This window comes from Vulpes vulpes, chromosome 10 (assembly GCF_048418805.1).
Source record: "Vulpes vulpes isolate BD-2025 chromosome 10, VulVul3, whole genome shotgun sequence".
Taxonomy (NCBI): domain Eukaryota; kingdom Metazoa; phylum Chordata; class Mammalia; order Carnivora; family Canidae; genus Vulpes; species Vulpes vulpes.
The window spans coordinates 56,888,386-56,904,693 of record NC_132789.1 but is presented as its reverse complement, the minus strand read 5'-3'; the positions used below and the strand labels follow the sequence as shown (position 1 = coordinate 56,904,693).

General features: G+C 34.3%; 1 protein-coding gene across 16 annotated transcripts in view; it reads left to right on the top strand.

Moving 5' to 3' along the window:
• NAP1L1 (nucleosome assembly protein 1 like 1) overlaps positions 1-15,642 on the top strand; it is a 35,458-nt gene extending 19,816 nt beyond the window's left edge. For 11 of the 16 annotated variants that reach the window (XM_072724411.1, XM_072724415.1, XM_072724416.1 and 8 more), the window contains 11 exons: positions 3,786-3,927; positions 4,194-4,274; positions 4,955-5,083; positions 6,047-6,118; positions 6,926-7,065; positions 7,694-7,839; positions 7,936-7,955; positions 10,178-10,300; positions 11,028-11,057; positions 11,571-11,621; positions 13,263-15,642. In XM_072724411.1, the coding sequence (XP_072580512.1) occupies positions 3,786-3,927; positions 4,194-4,274; positions 4,955-5,083; positions 6,047-6,118; positions 6,926-7,065; positions 7,694-7,839; positions 7,936-7,955; positions 10,178-10,300; positions 11,028-11,057; positions 11,571-11,621; positions 13,263-13,298 (970 nt within the window). In that variant the 3' untranslated portion in view covers positions 13,299-15,642. Of the gene's footprint in view, positions 1-3,785; positions 3,928-4,193; positions 4,275-4,954; positions 5,084-6,046; positions 6,119-6,925; positions 7,066-7,693; positions 7,861-7,935; positions 7,956-10,177; positions 10,301-11,027; positions 11,058-11,292; positions 11,622-13,262 lie in introns of all 16 variants that reach the window. The other 5 variants (XM_072724412.1, XR_011994876.1, XR_011994874.1 and 2 more) reach the window with 5 other exon arrangements.
• The last annotated feature ends 666 nt before the right edge of the window (positions 15,643-16,308 follow it).

The window sequence follows — 16,308 nt, the reverse complement described above, 5'->3', positions numbered from 1 at the left end:
CTTTCTTTTGCTGTTGATCTAGTATCCAGAAATCTTGCTACACTTATAATTGTTCTTTTTTTTTCCTCCCATAGGCAAAAGATATTCTCTGCAAATAATGGCAGTGTTAGCTCTAATCTTTTCACATTACACCACATCAAGTTTATTTTTAGTTCATTATAACATTGTCCAGGTCTTTCAGTACTCTGTTAAACAATTAGCATTAAACACGAGCATTTTTATCTTATTTCATCTTAACTAGGAATGGTTATAAAACTGCTCCATTAGACTTATTGTCTACTTGGAATTTTTTTTAAAACGTCAAGTAGTTGACGTTTTATTCAAGGTCTTCTGTAGTGAAACGTGTGTGTGTGTGTGTGTGTGTGTGTATACGTGCATGTATATATAATACAGAAATTTTTATGGGATTATAATTCCATGCCCTGGTGTTAGAGTCAAGATTTCACCTTCTTAATGAAATAAACAGGGCTACTTTTACTTTCTCTCCTTTTTTTCAAAGCAACTTGTATACATAGGAATTAATTGTCCCTTGAACAGTTGATAGAACTCTTCTAAAAATGGACTTGGGCTTTTAGGGTTTGAGAATCCTTCTTTGGATTTGCTCCAATCCCCTTTCAGTTTCTTGAATTGAGGGCTTTGTTCATTTGATTTTTTTTTAAAATTAATCTATCTATTGCCTTAATATTTATTGCAGATGTTCTATGAAAGTTGAGTGTGAAGATCTATCTGCTGAAATTAGTACCTCAGATTTATTAATTGTGTTGTTCAGGTTCTCTTTATTATTGATTGCTTTATCTAACAGATTCTGGAAAGAATGTGTTAAATTTCCACTTAATCTGTTTCTCCCTGTGATTCTATTAGTTATGGATTAATATATTTTTGAAGGTGTATTATTAACTATATGTTAGTGATGCGTATATCTTGACCATTTTGTTCCAGTTACCAGTATAAAATATCCTCTTTTATATTTTGTGGTGGTGGTGGTATGAATTGTTTTGTTTGATCTTTAGACCGCTATTCTAGCCTTCTTTTGATGTTTATTTACCTGGCATGTCTTTCTCCATCCTTGTATCTTATCTCTAGTATGTAAGTTTGCTGCTCTATTAGTAATTTTAAACTCTTTGCATTTCTTGAAAGTGGTATTGTTTTTGGACATAATTGCTATTATTTTATAATTTATTGTACTATGTATCTTTCTCTTTTTCTGCTTTCCATTAAATAAATAAAATTGCCTTCTGATATTAAAATTGCTGCATTTTGTTTTTTATTATGGTAAAAGGGCTTCTAACCTAATATCTAAGTTTATTTACCCATATTGATTTCTTAAATTTACTAATGTCTGGGTTTTTTTTTTTAATATATATACGTATATGTTCTCTAGTCCTCTTTTTTCCCCATCAAGGCAACAGTAAAATTTACCAAGGTTTTTGGCCACCCACACTTACATAGTATTTCCTGAATTTTTTTTTTTTTACTTAGAAATTATTTTTAATGTAATGAGTATTTGTGACATACTTCCTGAAGCTTCATATGTCTCATACAATTTTTATTTTGCCTTCATATTTGAATAATAGTTTGGCTTATAAAATTTTAAGTTCAAAGTTCTTAAATATCTTAAAAATTCATTTCTTCTTGTATCTGGAGTTTTCTTTTGAAGCCTGTTGTCCGATTCCTTTTCCTGTATAGGTTATTTGCTTTTTCATTGAACACACTTAGAATTTTCTTTGGTCTTTGATATTCATGAATATCATTCACCTGTCTAGGGGTTAGAGTAAGGATTTTCATATTACTTTAATTCTGAGAAATTTATTGCTCTTCAGATATCCACCTCCTGTCTTTCAGCTGTTGCTAATTTTGTTCAAATCATTTTTCTGACTTTCCTGCTGCTTTTCTGGAGAGTATTCCAACTTTAATGAACTTCCTTAAGCTGAACCTATCCTGTTTATCTTATTTGTTGGTTATTTTTTTTAGCTACTGTGTTTTTCATATTTAATATTTCTACTTTGTTATAGATTTCTTGGTCTTGTTTCTTCCCTCCTCTCTTTAAATATATTTACATTGTTCTAATAATACAGCTTCAGATGATACGTATTTCATTCTTTCATTAGAAATTATACTCCTTAAAGGTTTAGTTATTTTGGCTGTAGAGCTCAGGCTCACTGGCTGATTTACTCCTCAATAATGATTATTGAGGGAGGAGAAAAGATCAGGCTCTGGTTTGTGACAGTTTCGTGGAATTTAAGAATAGAGTCTGGTCACCTGAGACTCAAAGTTTACTGTCAATTCCAGGCAATTGTCTTTGGCTGCTTGGGGCAGAGGAAGTTGCTCCTTTGGTTGTAATCTGTTGTACCTGGGTTGGAGGGGTGGAGGAGGGAGTGCTTTGTAGGCTCTCAGTGGGTCCAGCTGCCATCAACGAACTCCTAAGAATGCTGGCACCTGGGCTTTGTGAAGGGTGAAGACGTCAGGCACTGGCTGTTGTAAGGCAAACCCAAAATTTCAAAAGCTTTCTTCCAGTCTGTCCTGTTCCCCGTTCTGCTCGTTCTCGCCCATTTCCAGGTGGCAGTTCACCCTGTATAGTTTGTTAAGTCTTACTCAGAAGTTGCTCCGTAGTGTGTGTGTGTGAGTGTGTAAGTCCCTGAAATAGTTGTTTTCTTCTTGGTTCTGAGGTTCTAGGGTTCATTTTTTTTTTCCTGAGATACGGTGTAGGTGTGGGCAGCACCCCATGTTATTTCATCACCTTGACAAAACAATAAGCTTTACTTTTAACTGTAAGAAATAAAAAATTGGTAATAGGTAATTTGTTTTTTTACTTCTGATTAATGTAACTAAGGTAGCGGTTAAGTAAGAGAAATACTTGATTTACAACAATCTGCTCATGGCAGAAAATTCTAACCTGGATTCTGGATCTGTTACACAGATTCCCTGAAGTTAGATCAATTTTAAGTGAACAATTTTTGGGTGGTAGGAGATTCATAAGTTTACTTATACTTCAGGTGGCTTATTACCCCATAGAAAATTGTATGATTTATGAATTATATCTCAAAGCTAATATTAAAAGTCCCTTCATGAAATATAGCATTTTTTTTAATGTAAATTCAATTTTATTTTTAAGATTTTATTTATTCATGAGAGACCGAGAGAGGCAGAGACACCGGCAGAGGGAAAAGCAGGCTCCATGCAGGGAGCCCGATGTGGGACCTGATCCCTGGACCCCGGACAGGGGAATCATGTCCTGAGCCAAAGGCAGACAGACACTCAACCACTGAGCCACCCAGGCGTCCCTAAATTCAAGTTTTAAATACAGAGACTAAAAGAGGAAATAATGGTGTAGGATATCATCCTTTTTTCTAATATACATATACTCCTCTCCTTTTCCCTAAAAATAGCTGGTATGGGTGAGATATGCATACTTTATTTTTTTAAATCAAGGTTATTGTCGTTATTCTCAGGATGGTCAGTCCCTAACTTTTTAACTTCCTAAGATAGACTGTTTTACAGCTTAGATGCCAGCACTGACAAGTCTTTGCTGAACTTGATTATAATGAAAAATTTATGTCATTTACATCTTTTTATCAACTTACTGTATCTGTTTAAATGTTCACTTTCGAAATATTTTCTAGTTAAGTCTGTGTATTTTATATTTCTTGACTTTTACTTTGAGTAGACCTTTTGTTTCAAATAGGAGACTTAACATTCACTAACTTTTATGCTTTACTATTCAGTATGATAGAAGTGTGAGTGTTTTACTCTGATGCTATGTAACTGGTGCACTTCCAACCTTTCAGTTTGCCTAGGGTAGTTAAAAGACGAGTGAATGCTCTCAAAAATCTTCAAGTTAAATGTGCACAGATAGAAGCCAAATTCTATGAGGAAGTTCATGATCTTGAAAGAAAGTATGCTGTTCTCTATCAACCTCTGTTTGATAAGGTAATGATTTCTACTACTTTATTTTCTTTACCTAAAATTTGAGATTATAATAAAGCTCTGGAAATACAACCAACCTTGCAGATGGTTTAGTTTTTATAGACCTCTCAGCAAAGTGGTTATTCGAGGTATTTGGGAAAACTCAGTAATAGCAATTCAATTGGTGATATGCATTCATAAAATCTACACACAGCTTTAATGCAAAACAGCTAGTTTTTGGCTTGGATGTCTGTTTTTATGCAAGCTTTTCTTTTTTTAAATCATTTTAGCGATTTGAGATCATTAATGCAATTTATGAACCTACGGAAGAAGAATGTGAATGGAAACCAGATGAGGAGGACGAAATTTCGGTCAGTACCAACTTTAGTGTGTTTTTTTTTTGTCTTGGAAATATTTTATTGTAAGATTGTTGGTGAGTTAACAATAATCAGAACAGATGAGCCACTGTTTGCCCTGGTACCATCTGTACCCAAATTCATTTTTCCCTTACATTTTTTAGTATTTAAATTTTATAGATCATGTAAATTTTTCCTTTGAATTTAATGACATGCAAAGGATTGTTCTTGTTTTTCAAGTAATAGAGGCTTCTAAGTGATTTGCCTACAACTAATAAATGGCAGGATTGTGACACAGATACGGTGTCTGTTCTATGACTATTTCCTGAGCGTTGCTATTTTAATATTGGTTGATAAGGAGAACATATTTTGATCAGAAACACCAAGAGGTGAGGATTTGGGCAAAGTTTGTATTTCTTTTTTTTAACTAAAGTTTAAAAATTTTTTTCTCTAAAACGGTTTCCCCATAGCTCATAGGTTCTATGTTTTGGGAGGGTTATGGTAGTAGCAATAAGTAAGGTTTGGTATGGGTAACAGCAGTGTTTACAGAGTTGGATTAGAACTTGTTTGAAAATTGCAGTTGGTGATTGAGGATTTGCTGGTTTCTGTACTTCACCACTGGATGTAAGTTAGGAGATGGGTAAGATTTTATCAAGTGATCTGATCTAGTTATTCAGTAACTTATGCTTATCTAGGAGGAGCTAAAAGAAAAAGCCAAGATTGAAGATGAGAAAAAGGATGAAGAAAAAGAAGACCCCAAGGGAATTCCTGAATTCTGGTTGACTGTTTTTAAGAATGTTGACTTGCTCAGTGATATGGTTCAGGTAATTTTATTCATTAAAAACATCAGTTTACCTCAAAGGGTAAAAACCTTTGAAATTTAAATGGGTATGATAACTAGTCACTCCATTGTTGACCTCTATAGAATGATTGCTGTCTCTTGAAAACTGTTACCTGTAGAAGTAAAATTGCATCTTTGATTAATGTAATCAAATAAATTATAGTTCATTTTCAAGTTAGATACTGAAATGGTCCCTTTGACAGTTGTTTATCATTGAGCAGTGTTTTGTTTAGTCTTGTGTCTTCTCTGTTTAGGTGCTTGGTATTATTAGAGTGGAGAGAGGAAACTTAAAATCTCATTCATCTTACCAAAAAGACCTTTTCAGTCTGAAACAAATATTGAGGGACATTTGCGTTTTAAAGGAATAACATAAAGATCTTTAACTCCTTTACAGTTGTCACTTTTTTTTTGAAATCCAACACAGATGTCACCTTCTCAGGGAGATTTCACCTGTTGTAATCAGAAGCATTTCTTGAGCCACTATTATCTGCATTATAGTACTTTTAGTGTAGTTTAGTGATTGAAGTCAAGAAAAAGAAATCTCAAAACAGTGACTGCTTATTGCATTTCTACTTTGGCAAAATACAGAAGGACCTAGCAGAATGAAAGGAATAAGAAGCAGCTGGAAAAGGAAATGCTTTTAAAGCAAATATGCCTTAGTTAGACTTGGTTTTATGTTCTTCAGCCCATTCAGTCTGATGATGGATATAATTCTCTGTTAAGTTACTTTTTTTTCTACCACTGGCAGTAGAAATGAGTAAAGCTTATAAGTAAACTATAGCTTTGGTTTAAAACCATAATCTGGAGAGTAGGTCTTATGGTTTCTAATTGTTACCTCACTGTATAAATGTCTCAGTCACCTAAATGTTTATTGTCCAGTGGTAGCACACTAATCCTGAAGTGCTACTACGTTAGATTCTCATTTTAGTATTTTCTTAATTTGCAGGAACACGACGAACCTATTCTGAAGCACTTGAAAGATATTAAAGTGAAGTTCTCAGATGCTGGCCAGCCTATGGTAAAAGAACTTTGAAATATTTTTAGTTTTGAACATTAGACATTAATAGGTAGATATATGGAACTTTCTAAAAAGTGATATTCTAAGCCTAGAAATGGTGAGAAAGAAGTTGGTACTCTTAATTATTGTTAGGAAATAAATGTTTGGGTGTTGGTAATTATGATACAGTATTCCTTTTCCTCCCTCTGAACATAAAACTGTTATTGAAATATAGTAAATCCTTGTGTCTAGATGAAGAATAGATAAAAATGATAGCAAGGAAAAAAATAATAGCACCCTGAATACCTACTCTGTCTTAAAAGGTATGTCTGGAAATTACATGAAACAGAAGATGTTAGAGGCCCCCCACTTCCCCATGATGAAAGATCAGCTATGAGCTTCTCCTAAAATCATCAGTATTATGTGAAGTATGGGCAAAGCTACTACAGACTATAGATTCTTTCTTCTATCGTGTGTAGTAAAGTTGGGCTATTTCTCTGTCACATTTGGGGTAGAAGAAGATTTAAAGTCTTTGTAGGGATGAAAGGAGGAGGGAGTACTAGGTCAGTTTATTTCGTTCTAACCTATTTTATAAAAATGCTACTAAATAGAAGTTGTAAGTTGAGCTAGGTTTTATTTAGTTTTATTTTGTGCCTTGTTTTGCTTTTTTTGACATAATTTGGGGTTTATCTGACCCATTCCCGGAGCAGAAAAGGCATTATCACCTACTTTATGTGTTTGTAAAAATCAATAGATTAAATTTCACTTAATAAAGCATGAACATTTATGATGCAGGAGTTTCATCGGTTTTTTTTTTTTTTTTTAAAGAGTTTTGTCTTAGAATTTCACTTTGAACCCAATGAATATTTCACAAATGAAGTGTTGACAAAGACCTATAGGATGAGGTCAGAACCAGATGATTCTGATCCCTTTTCTTTTGATGGACCAGAAATTATGGGTTGTACAGGGTGAGTTTGATTTTACTACTTTCACAGAATATTCGATTTCTATGTCTTATTGTTTTACTTATGATTTGTGATATTTAGTGTTTCCTAGTGTGTGCTTGATACATAGTTTAAACATTTCAGAAAAGTGTTTCTTAGACAAGCATACCTATTTTCCTAGAACTCCTTGGCTTATGGTATTGCAGACATCTTTGCAAAGGAGGACACTTAAATTTACTCTATTGTGAATTTGTGCTACTTGTCAATATTTTTGTTGAGAAAATGTGTTTAGAAATAAAATTTTCCTCTTTATATTACTATTGAAAGCATTTGAGCCAATTTTCCCCCCTAAAATTGGTAATACAAATAATATTTGGGGTGCTTGGGTGGCTCATTCAGTTAAGTGTCTCTTGGTTTTGGCTCAGGTCATGATCGCAGGGTTGTGAGATTGAGCCCCAGTGTCCCAGCCCAGAGTCTGCTGGAGACTTTGTCCCCCTTTGGTCCTCCCCTTGTTCATGTGCAAGAGTGCTCTCGCTCTCTAAAAAAGAAAATCTCAAAAAAATATGTAACATTCAATTGGATAAATCTTAGCTCTTCCAGCAATTAAGTGTAGTATGTTAATTGTGATAGATTCTTCCCTTTGTTTTGCAAGGTGCCAGATAGATTGGAAAAAAGGAAAGAATGTCACTTTGAAAACCATTAAGAAGAAGCAGAAACACAAGGGACGTGGGACAGTTCGTACTGTGACCAAAACAGTTTCCAATGACTCTTTCTTTAATTTTTTTGCCCCACCTGAAGGTAAATAGTGTCTTAGTTTGGGTATTGATGGTTGTTTTATTGTAAGCTTTTTAAAAATTTCCTTACTCATTTGAATTTCTTTTCTCAATTTTGCAGTTCCTGAGAGTGGAGATTTGGTAAGTTAAATCGTTATTTTTGAATTGTTCACTGTGAAACTTAAAGAACTGTTTCTCAGATGTGGGGAGTTGGATAGTTGCTACTCGCCTGAGGCTTGCAGTGCATGAAGAAGACCTGTATCCATCTGAAATTATTTCATTGAAAATGCATAGAGTGCTTTCACTGAGATATGCTGAAAGGCTAAAGACTTTTCTTTTGAGGCTTGTGGGGGCTTCAGGTTCTTAAGATGATAGTTTTCTTATTGAAACTCGGATGTATTAAGTCATTGGGACTATTTACTCCTAACCACATTCTGGTTAGAATCCTTTGAATTTGTTACTCCAGTGGAAACATGCTTTCATATTGTGGCCATGAATTATGTGACCCCATAGCCAAGAGCTTACTTATTAATGCCTGTGTTACAGCCTGGAATGAGGAATAACCTCAAAGAGGTCTGTGCAGGCAAGGGTGTAAGCTAGGTATGTGTTTTGAATTTACTTTTCTGTTGGCAGATTTTTTTTTTTAATTTATTTATTCATGAGAGACACAGAGAGGCAGAGACACAAGCAGAGGGAGCCATGCAGGGAGCCCAATGTGGGACTCGATCCCGGGTCTCCAGGATCACGCCTTGGGCCAGAGGCAGATGCTCAACTGCTAAGCCACCCTGACGTCCCTCTGTTGGCCAGATTTTTGAACTTCTATTAACTCAGTCTAAGTAGTTTTATACATATGGAATTAGAAAGTATGTTTATTTTGAAGTACTTTTGAATTAGAATAGTTTTGGCTAAGACTTAGACCAGATCTATAAAAGCCAGGTATTTCTGCCTGTAAAAAGTGGTAATTGGCTTGGTTCAAAATGCCTTTTGTTAAAATTAAAAAAAAAAAACTTTCGTGGGATTAAAAAGAATATAAAAGTGGCAGGTGGATTTTAGGTAGAACTATTTAGCATTAAGATAGAGTTTTCATGCTATTTTCATGTTAGTGAGTGGGTTGGAGTTTGTGTTGAAGTGAATTTTTTTTTAAATTCTACTGTCAAATATTGATGGTGACAAAAACAGTCTTGAGTTGTTACAGATAGAACACCTCCACTAGTGATTAGAAATCTTTCCTTCAAAGTCCACTGCCCCCTTTTGTGGTTTTTTTTTTTTTGGCTGTTTGTTAAAGTGGATTATGTTGATGATTCAAAATAGACATTGATGGAATGTTAATTCATTGGTATCATGGAACTTAAGTGGGATTATTTTAATTTTGAATAATGTCAGCACCATTTCTATGTTGTGCTTTGTCATCAAATAGAACTCCTTAAAACAGAAATTATTAAATATAATTCTTTCTCATTTGGCATTATACATGCAAACTGCTAATAGACTATCTTTTAGGAATTGTGAAGTGATCCTCTGTGTTTTTGTTTTTTTTTTTTTTTTTTTAATTTTTATTTATGATAGTCACAGAGAGAGAGAGAGAGAGGCAGAGACACAGGCAGAGGGAGAAGCAGGCTCCACGCACCAGGAGCCCGACGTGGGATTCGATCCCGGGTCTCCAGGATCGCGCCCTGGGCCAAAGGCAGGCGCCAAACCGCTGCGCCACCCGGGGATCCCAAGCAGATCCTCTGTGTTTTTATGTGCTGTATACCTAATGTTATTTAAATCCTGAGATTCTTAATATTATTCAATTTGTGTTTTTAGTGATGAGTATTTATAAGGAAAATTACAATCACATAACAAAGTTGCTTTTATATTTTAATTTTAAGTAAAAAACTAAGCAATAAATAAAGTTCTAGTTTTTATTTTCCTAAACTTCTCTAAGTATATAAACTGACTTGCTAACTTTATTAAAAACCTGTGAACATAAACCATATATAGATTACTGTTTAATCACACACAGAAGGGATCCCTGGAGGGCGCAGCGGTTTGGCACCTGCCTTTGGCCCAGGGCGAGATCCTGGAGACCCGGGATCGAATCCCACGTCGGGCTCCCAGTGCATGGAGCCTGCTACTCCTTCTGCCTATGTCTCTTTCTCTCTCTGTGACTATCATAAATTAAAAAAAAAAAAAAAAAAAAAATCACACACAGAAGATAATTTTATTTTTTTAGAAGATAATTTTAAAATGACAAAGTTAGAAGTGAAATTGAATGTTGCTTCATTAGGATTTAATCCTAAAAGTCTTGCATGTGCCTAATTAAATAAGTTATTAAATATTGTGCTTTTTTTTTTTTTTTTTTTTCTTAAAAAACAAAACAGGATGATGATGCTGAGGCTATCCTTGCTGCAGACTTCGAAATTGGTCACTTTCTACGTGAGCGTATAATCCCAAGATCAGTGTTATACTTTACTGGAGAAGCTATTGAAGATGATGATGATGATGTGAGTGAATCTGAATCCTGCAGTGAAATCATTTGGTGAGGGTATGATGGTCACAATTGGTGAGCAGCTTAATGAGTAAATGTAAATTTTTAAGAAAACAGAATAATTCAAAAGCTAATTACAGATGTCCTGTAGGTAACTTTCCTGAATTGTTTTTAAATATTTCCTTAGAATATTTGGTAGCTTTTATTTTCCTGCTCTTTATGAAGACTGCTCTGAATTAGTGCAACTTTTGGTCAGTGTTGTAGATGTATTATGTTCTTGGTTTTGACCAGACAAAACATACCTGAGATATTTTTTATTGCATAATAGAACAATACTAGGAAGCATAGAATTTTTATCTAAAGGAATAATAAGCAAGAATTAAGGTAAAATTAGGCAGTTCTCATATTTTGGTTATCTTTATTGCTAGATGTCATTCAAATAGGTTTCAGGTTCTTTTTGTGCTTGCTTATACTTCACATAAGTATAAGCAAGTAATGTTTATAGTAATAGTTGTCTGATCACACCCACAATTGTACTGTGTTCTTTAACTTTTTAAATTGTCGGATTTAGACATTGGCACTGAGTTGAGTGATTCCTGCAGCTATTTAATTTATAATTAATGGCCTTAGAGAAAGTATTTTCCTCGTTTTAGATATTAGTGGATACAGTGATGGCTGTAACAAATGCTATTCTCAAATGTTTGTTAGCTTCATTCAAACTTCATCCTTTTTTCCCTTTTTAGTATGATGAAGAAGGTGAAGAAGCGGATGAGGTAATGTTTACCAAATGAGCAAATAATTCTCTGTTTAACACACTGAGAAGCAAATTGAGTGACTTATGTATTCCTTTGCTATAATCATTATTCTGTGATACGGGATAAAATCCTTTTGGAAAAAAAATATGGTTTTAGAATTCTACAGCCAAACAATGTATGTATGAGGTTTCAATAAATAAATTGCAAAACTCAGAACATTTTTTTTATTTCAAATAATTCTGTTCTGCTGCAGGGTTATCAGCTCTTTGAAGAAGTCAAAAGCTGCAGTAAACTTTTTCAACGTTGGCTGCAGTAAATCTTTTCAATAAAAGCTCTCTGGATGTCTCAAGTTGTGTTGGGAAATTTTTCATATTAGAAGCTTTCAAATTAAATTGCATTGTCACCAAACTCTGTAATCATGAAAATCTTTTGACCTATAGAGTAACTTGTATTAAAATTTCTCCATACATTATGAGCCATTTCTTCCTACTGTGTACCTACTTCATGGATGCATTTTGAACTTTAATATAGGAAGGGGAAGAAGAAGGAGATGAGGAAAATGATCCAGACTATGACTCAAAGGTGAGCAAAATTAGTGCTGCTTTTTATTAAAGGCAGGTTAAATAAGAGTTGATGTTTCTTAATATAAGGTTTATTTATTTATTTTTTTGTCCGTTAAAGTCTTTAATAAATCCTATTGACTGGAGATAATGTATATTCTGTTTTGATCCCCATTGGCATTTCAGTAGTACATTAGATTTCAGTGCACATTTCCTAAGAAGCTTTATTTTTGGTTCTTTGTATTTTTCTTAGTCTCAGTTTAGGCTAAATAAACCCTAAGATTTTAATGTACATTATCTTGGGCTCTTTTATTTATTTGAGAGAGTGCAAGCATACACAAGACAAAAGTTGGGGCAGAGAGAGGGGAAGAGAAGGGTGCTCTCTGCTGAGCAGGGAGCCTGATGTGGGGCTTGATCCCACCCAGGACCCTGGATTGTGACCTCAGCTGAAGGCTGAAATTAACTGACTGAGCCACCCAGGTGCCCCTGTGCTTTTTAAAAAGTGTTTTTAAGAAGCATTTTATTTTCATTTTAGTTTTTAAAGATTTAGTTATTTTAGAGAGAGTGAGTGGAGGGGGAGGGGTGGAGAGAAAGGGGGTGAGAGAGAGAGCAAGAATCCTCAGCAGACTCCCTGCCCTAGTGCAGAGTTTGATGCAGGGATTCAGGGCTTGACCTCGGGCTTGATCCCAGGACCCTTAGAACATGACCTGAGCCAATATTAAGAGTCAGCCAGTCTTTAACCGACTGTGTCACCCAGGAGCCCCTGGAAGCATTTTAAATTCTTGTTTGTATTCTTAGGTTGTTTTCCCTCCAAAGGATAGCTTTTTGCTTTTTTTTTTTTTTTTTTTTTTTAAGATTTTATTTATTAGAGAGAGAGGCAGAGACACAGGCAGAGGGAGAAGCAGGCTCCATCAGGGAACCTGACGTGGGACTCGATCCCAGGGCTCCAGGATCACGCCCTGGGCCAAAGGCAGGCGTTAAACCGCTGAGCCACCTGGGCTGCCCCCAAAGGATAGCTTATAAACAAAGGTCAGTTTTTAAATAATCTGATTGCAGGAGTGCTTGGGAATAGAGAAGCAGTGCTGTTTGTTGGAGTCTCCCAACCACTTCTGTTCTTTATCTTTGAGACTCTCAGTTCTTGGGAGTTTGTTATATCAGAGTTGGTAAAGCCCTTTGTCTCCCCTCCCCAAAATACATAGTACATTATCAAGATTCATTTGAAACTTGGTTTCTGTTAAGTGCATTTATTCATTTGCTAAGTACTGTAAAATATCCAGAAGATACTTTAGTGAGCAGGTAAGAGAGGGGTAATTAAAAATCAAATTAAATAGTCTAAAAGGTATAAATTAGTATGTCTGAATAATCTAGAAAAAGGCAAAAATAATTGGTGATATGACTAACATAAATTGCTTGGTTAATTTTTAAGATTATGGTTCAGTGTGTTATTTTATGGAGTTCATTCCACAATGTAAAATTTGGGCTTTTGCATTTTTGTGATTTGCTAATATTTGAATAAATAGTTTGCCATCCTTGCTATACCATTTCCTTAATTTGGCAAAAATTTTGGTAGAACGATGAGATCATATAATTACGATAATTACTGTTGAAAATTAAATGAAGCAGGTAGAAGAAGATAGATTGACTTGTTGTTTTCCTTTAACAGAAGGATCAAAACCCAGCAGAGTGCAAGCAGCAGTGAAGCAGGATGTATGTGGCCTTGAGGATAACCTGCACTGTAATAGCCTAAACACAACTATTATTTACTTCCAGCCTTATGTTTTTGTATTTTCTTGGTAGACTCAGTAATTTTTTTTAAAGGAAAGGAACTGATAATTTTAGACCAATTTGTTCTACGTAGCATTTTCACTCTAGTTTTTCTGGCAGTTCTATTGACCGCACAAATTCTTCCACGCATGTTCGTTCATCACTACGTGGTTTGGTTCTTCGGGAGTAATTTGTATCCTGTAACAAAGAGTGTAGATTACAGCCGTGAAAGGGAACAGAACTATTAAAAGAAACAGTTTGCTAAATTTTTTTTTTTCCTGAAGAACCAAAGTTTTTTTTAGCTGGTAGTTGAATTGGGTTTACATTGGCTTGCACTAGCTGTGCCTTTCATGACTTTGTTATAGAAATGCAGTGACTTAGACTAAGACAATTCCTCATTTAAAAAACAAAACTTGTTGAGACAAATATATGGTTAAGAATTTCCAGTAAGACCACAACTGATAACTAGATTATTAATGGAATTTTGTATTTTAGGTGACATAGTTAGAAACCTAGTAAGGAAATAATAGTAAAGAAACCTAACTCATAGTGTGGATATTACTATAGGGAGGTGAATAAAACCTATTTTCAGAAGTTAAGCCTCATTATTTTAACTGTACTTTTAAATTTAACTTCCATTAACTAAGCATCTTTTCTTTATGGTAGGGTCTACCTTCTGCTTCCCTGGAAAGGATGACTTTACATCATTTGACAAGCCTATTTCGAGTTTTTTGTTGTTACTGTTTGTTTGCTTGTTTTTGTTTTTGCAGCCTAAAATAAAAATGTCAAATATAATTTTAGTTCTCAAAAGAGAATGTCTTAATTTTGTACTAATTCAGGTAGAAGCAGAGGCCTAGCTTGAATTAAGCATTGTACCCAATTTACCCTATTATGGAAGAAAAGAGTGTCAGCTTTGGGAGAGGTACTACATCTGCTAATTAAGAAAGTATAAAAAAGACAAAATCTTAAATGATAAATGTTGTACTGTTTTTTTAAAAGAAAAATTAGAAAGGTTAAAATTTCATTTCCGTTGATTAGAACTAGAGAGAAGGCCCCAAGCCTCTATGGTTAATTCGATTCTTAAACTGCTTTTAAAGGATGAGTATGTCATTTACCCATGCTTCTGTTTACTATGTATTAAAATGGGTAGTACTGTTTACCTAACTACCTCACAGATATGTTAAGGCATATTAAGTTAAATTTTATGAAATGTTTCTCGATCTCATTAAAAGCTCAAAAATTTGGACCTATTTGTACCACAAGTATGATATTCAGCATTTTATTCATACTAGGGTTTGATAATTCAACTGGAAAACAAAGGTTTAAGTACCTCTATTCTGGATCTGGTCAGGTAACACTCTTGCAGATCTTCGTGTGGCTCCTATCTCAATAGAAGCTGATAGATGAGCAATTCTTTGAAAAGGTCCAAGGATTGTTTTTAGGTATTTTAGTTACGACCATATTGTAGTAAAATACTACAGAGATCATGGGACTAAGTAGGAAGAAGACCATTTTTAGGGGGAAATGCCATTAAATTTGAGACTGTAGAGCCACATTTAAAATACCTCAGGCTAATTACTGTTAATTTTCGTGATAAGCTTATAAGCTTTGTGACAGTGAGGGGAGACTAAATGGATTAGATAATTAGAGGACAGCCTAGAGTTCCTGCTCTTAATAAACTTATATTGTTTTTAGAAGCGATAGTTTCCTTTTTGAAAACTTAGCATTAAGATCTTGGAATGTGAACACATCTTGTTATTTGTATAATACTATTCATTCCTCTCCTGAGATTTTAATTAACTACTGGAAATCCTTAACCAGTTGTGATAGTTTGTAGGAAAAAAATGCCATGAAAAACATTATGTTTTTCCTCTTTATTTTCAAACTGTTTTTGGTTGCTCTGATTAGACCTTCTTTGCTGATTTTTGTTTTTGTACCCATAGCTCATTTGATCACAGCCTTTTCTAAACTGAAAAAATTTTAATCTCAAGATAGAATCCCATTTTTAATGAACTTAAGTAGCAGAACCCCTATTTTTTTTTTCTCATTCCTTTAGGTACTAGCTATTGCCAAAGTGAAGGGGGCAGATACTATTTCATCTTGTTATATAAAGGGGATGTGGTTTGCAGAGGAATTGTTTTCTTAATAAATGTGGCATTGCAAGGATATTAGTGTTTATCTATGCCATCTCTCCAGTTCCAAAATGGTTCTATTCCATTCTAGAAATTGAAATATGTAATTTGAAATCCTTAATAAAATTTGCATTTAATTTTATAAAATGTACTGGTGATATTTTGGGTGGTTTTTTAAAAATATGAATATATTTGTATCTATATACTTTTTTTTTTTTTTTTGAAGAGCAGAAGAGTAGAGATGTTTAGAAGTAGGCTATTCTGTGCTTAGGCAAGAATGGCTTGTGAATTTGTATAATTTTAAAAGCGACCTCCCAAGCCCTGCAAAATGGAGTTTGTTACTGGAAGACAAAGATTTTTACTCTGAGTTAACTTTAGACATTTTTGAGACACTTTGAATTTTGTCTTTACATTTCCAGTTTATAGTTTCCCCTGCTGAGGCACAGATTACCAAGAAGTTCTATTTTTTCTTTCTAGAAATGGCAAAATCTCATAATCACCTATATAAGCAAATACTTTGACATTTTTTTCTGTCATTTTATGGTCTTTCAGATATGGTAAGTAAACAACAGTTTTATAAATCACTTAGGTTTTTGATTTAACGCGGATGTCTGAAAGTTAAATTTATGTAATTTTTCAGAATTCTTTTATCGAGTTCACTGAAATAGTATTAGTATTTCTGTGACATAAAAATACCTGAAGTGTGTGGACCTGGCTTACAGAGTAACACTTAAGAAAAATGGGATTCTACTTCTATTCAGTTTTTAGCTCATTTAATAAAAACAAACCTGGAAGGGAGACATTAGCTTTGAT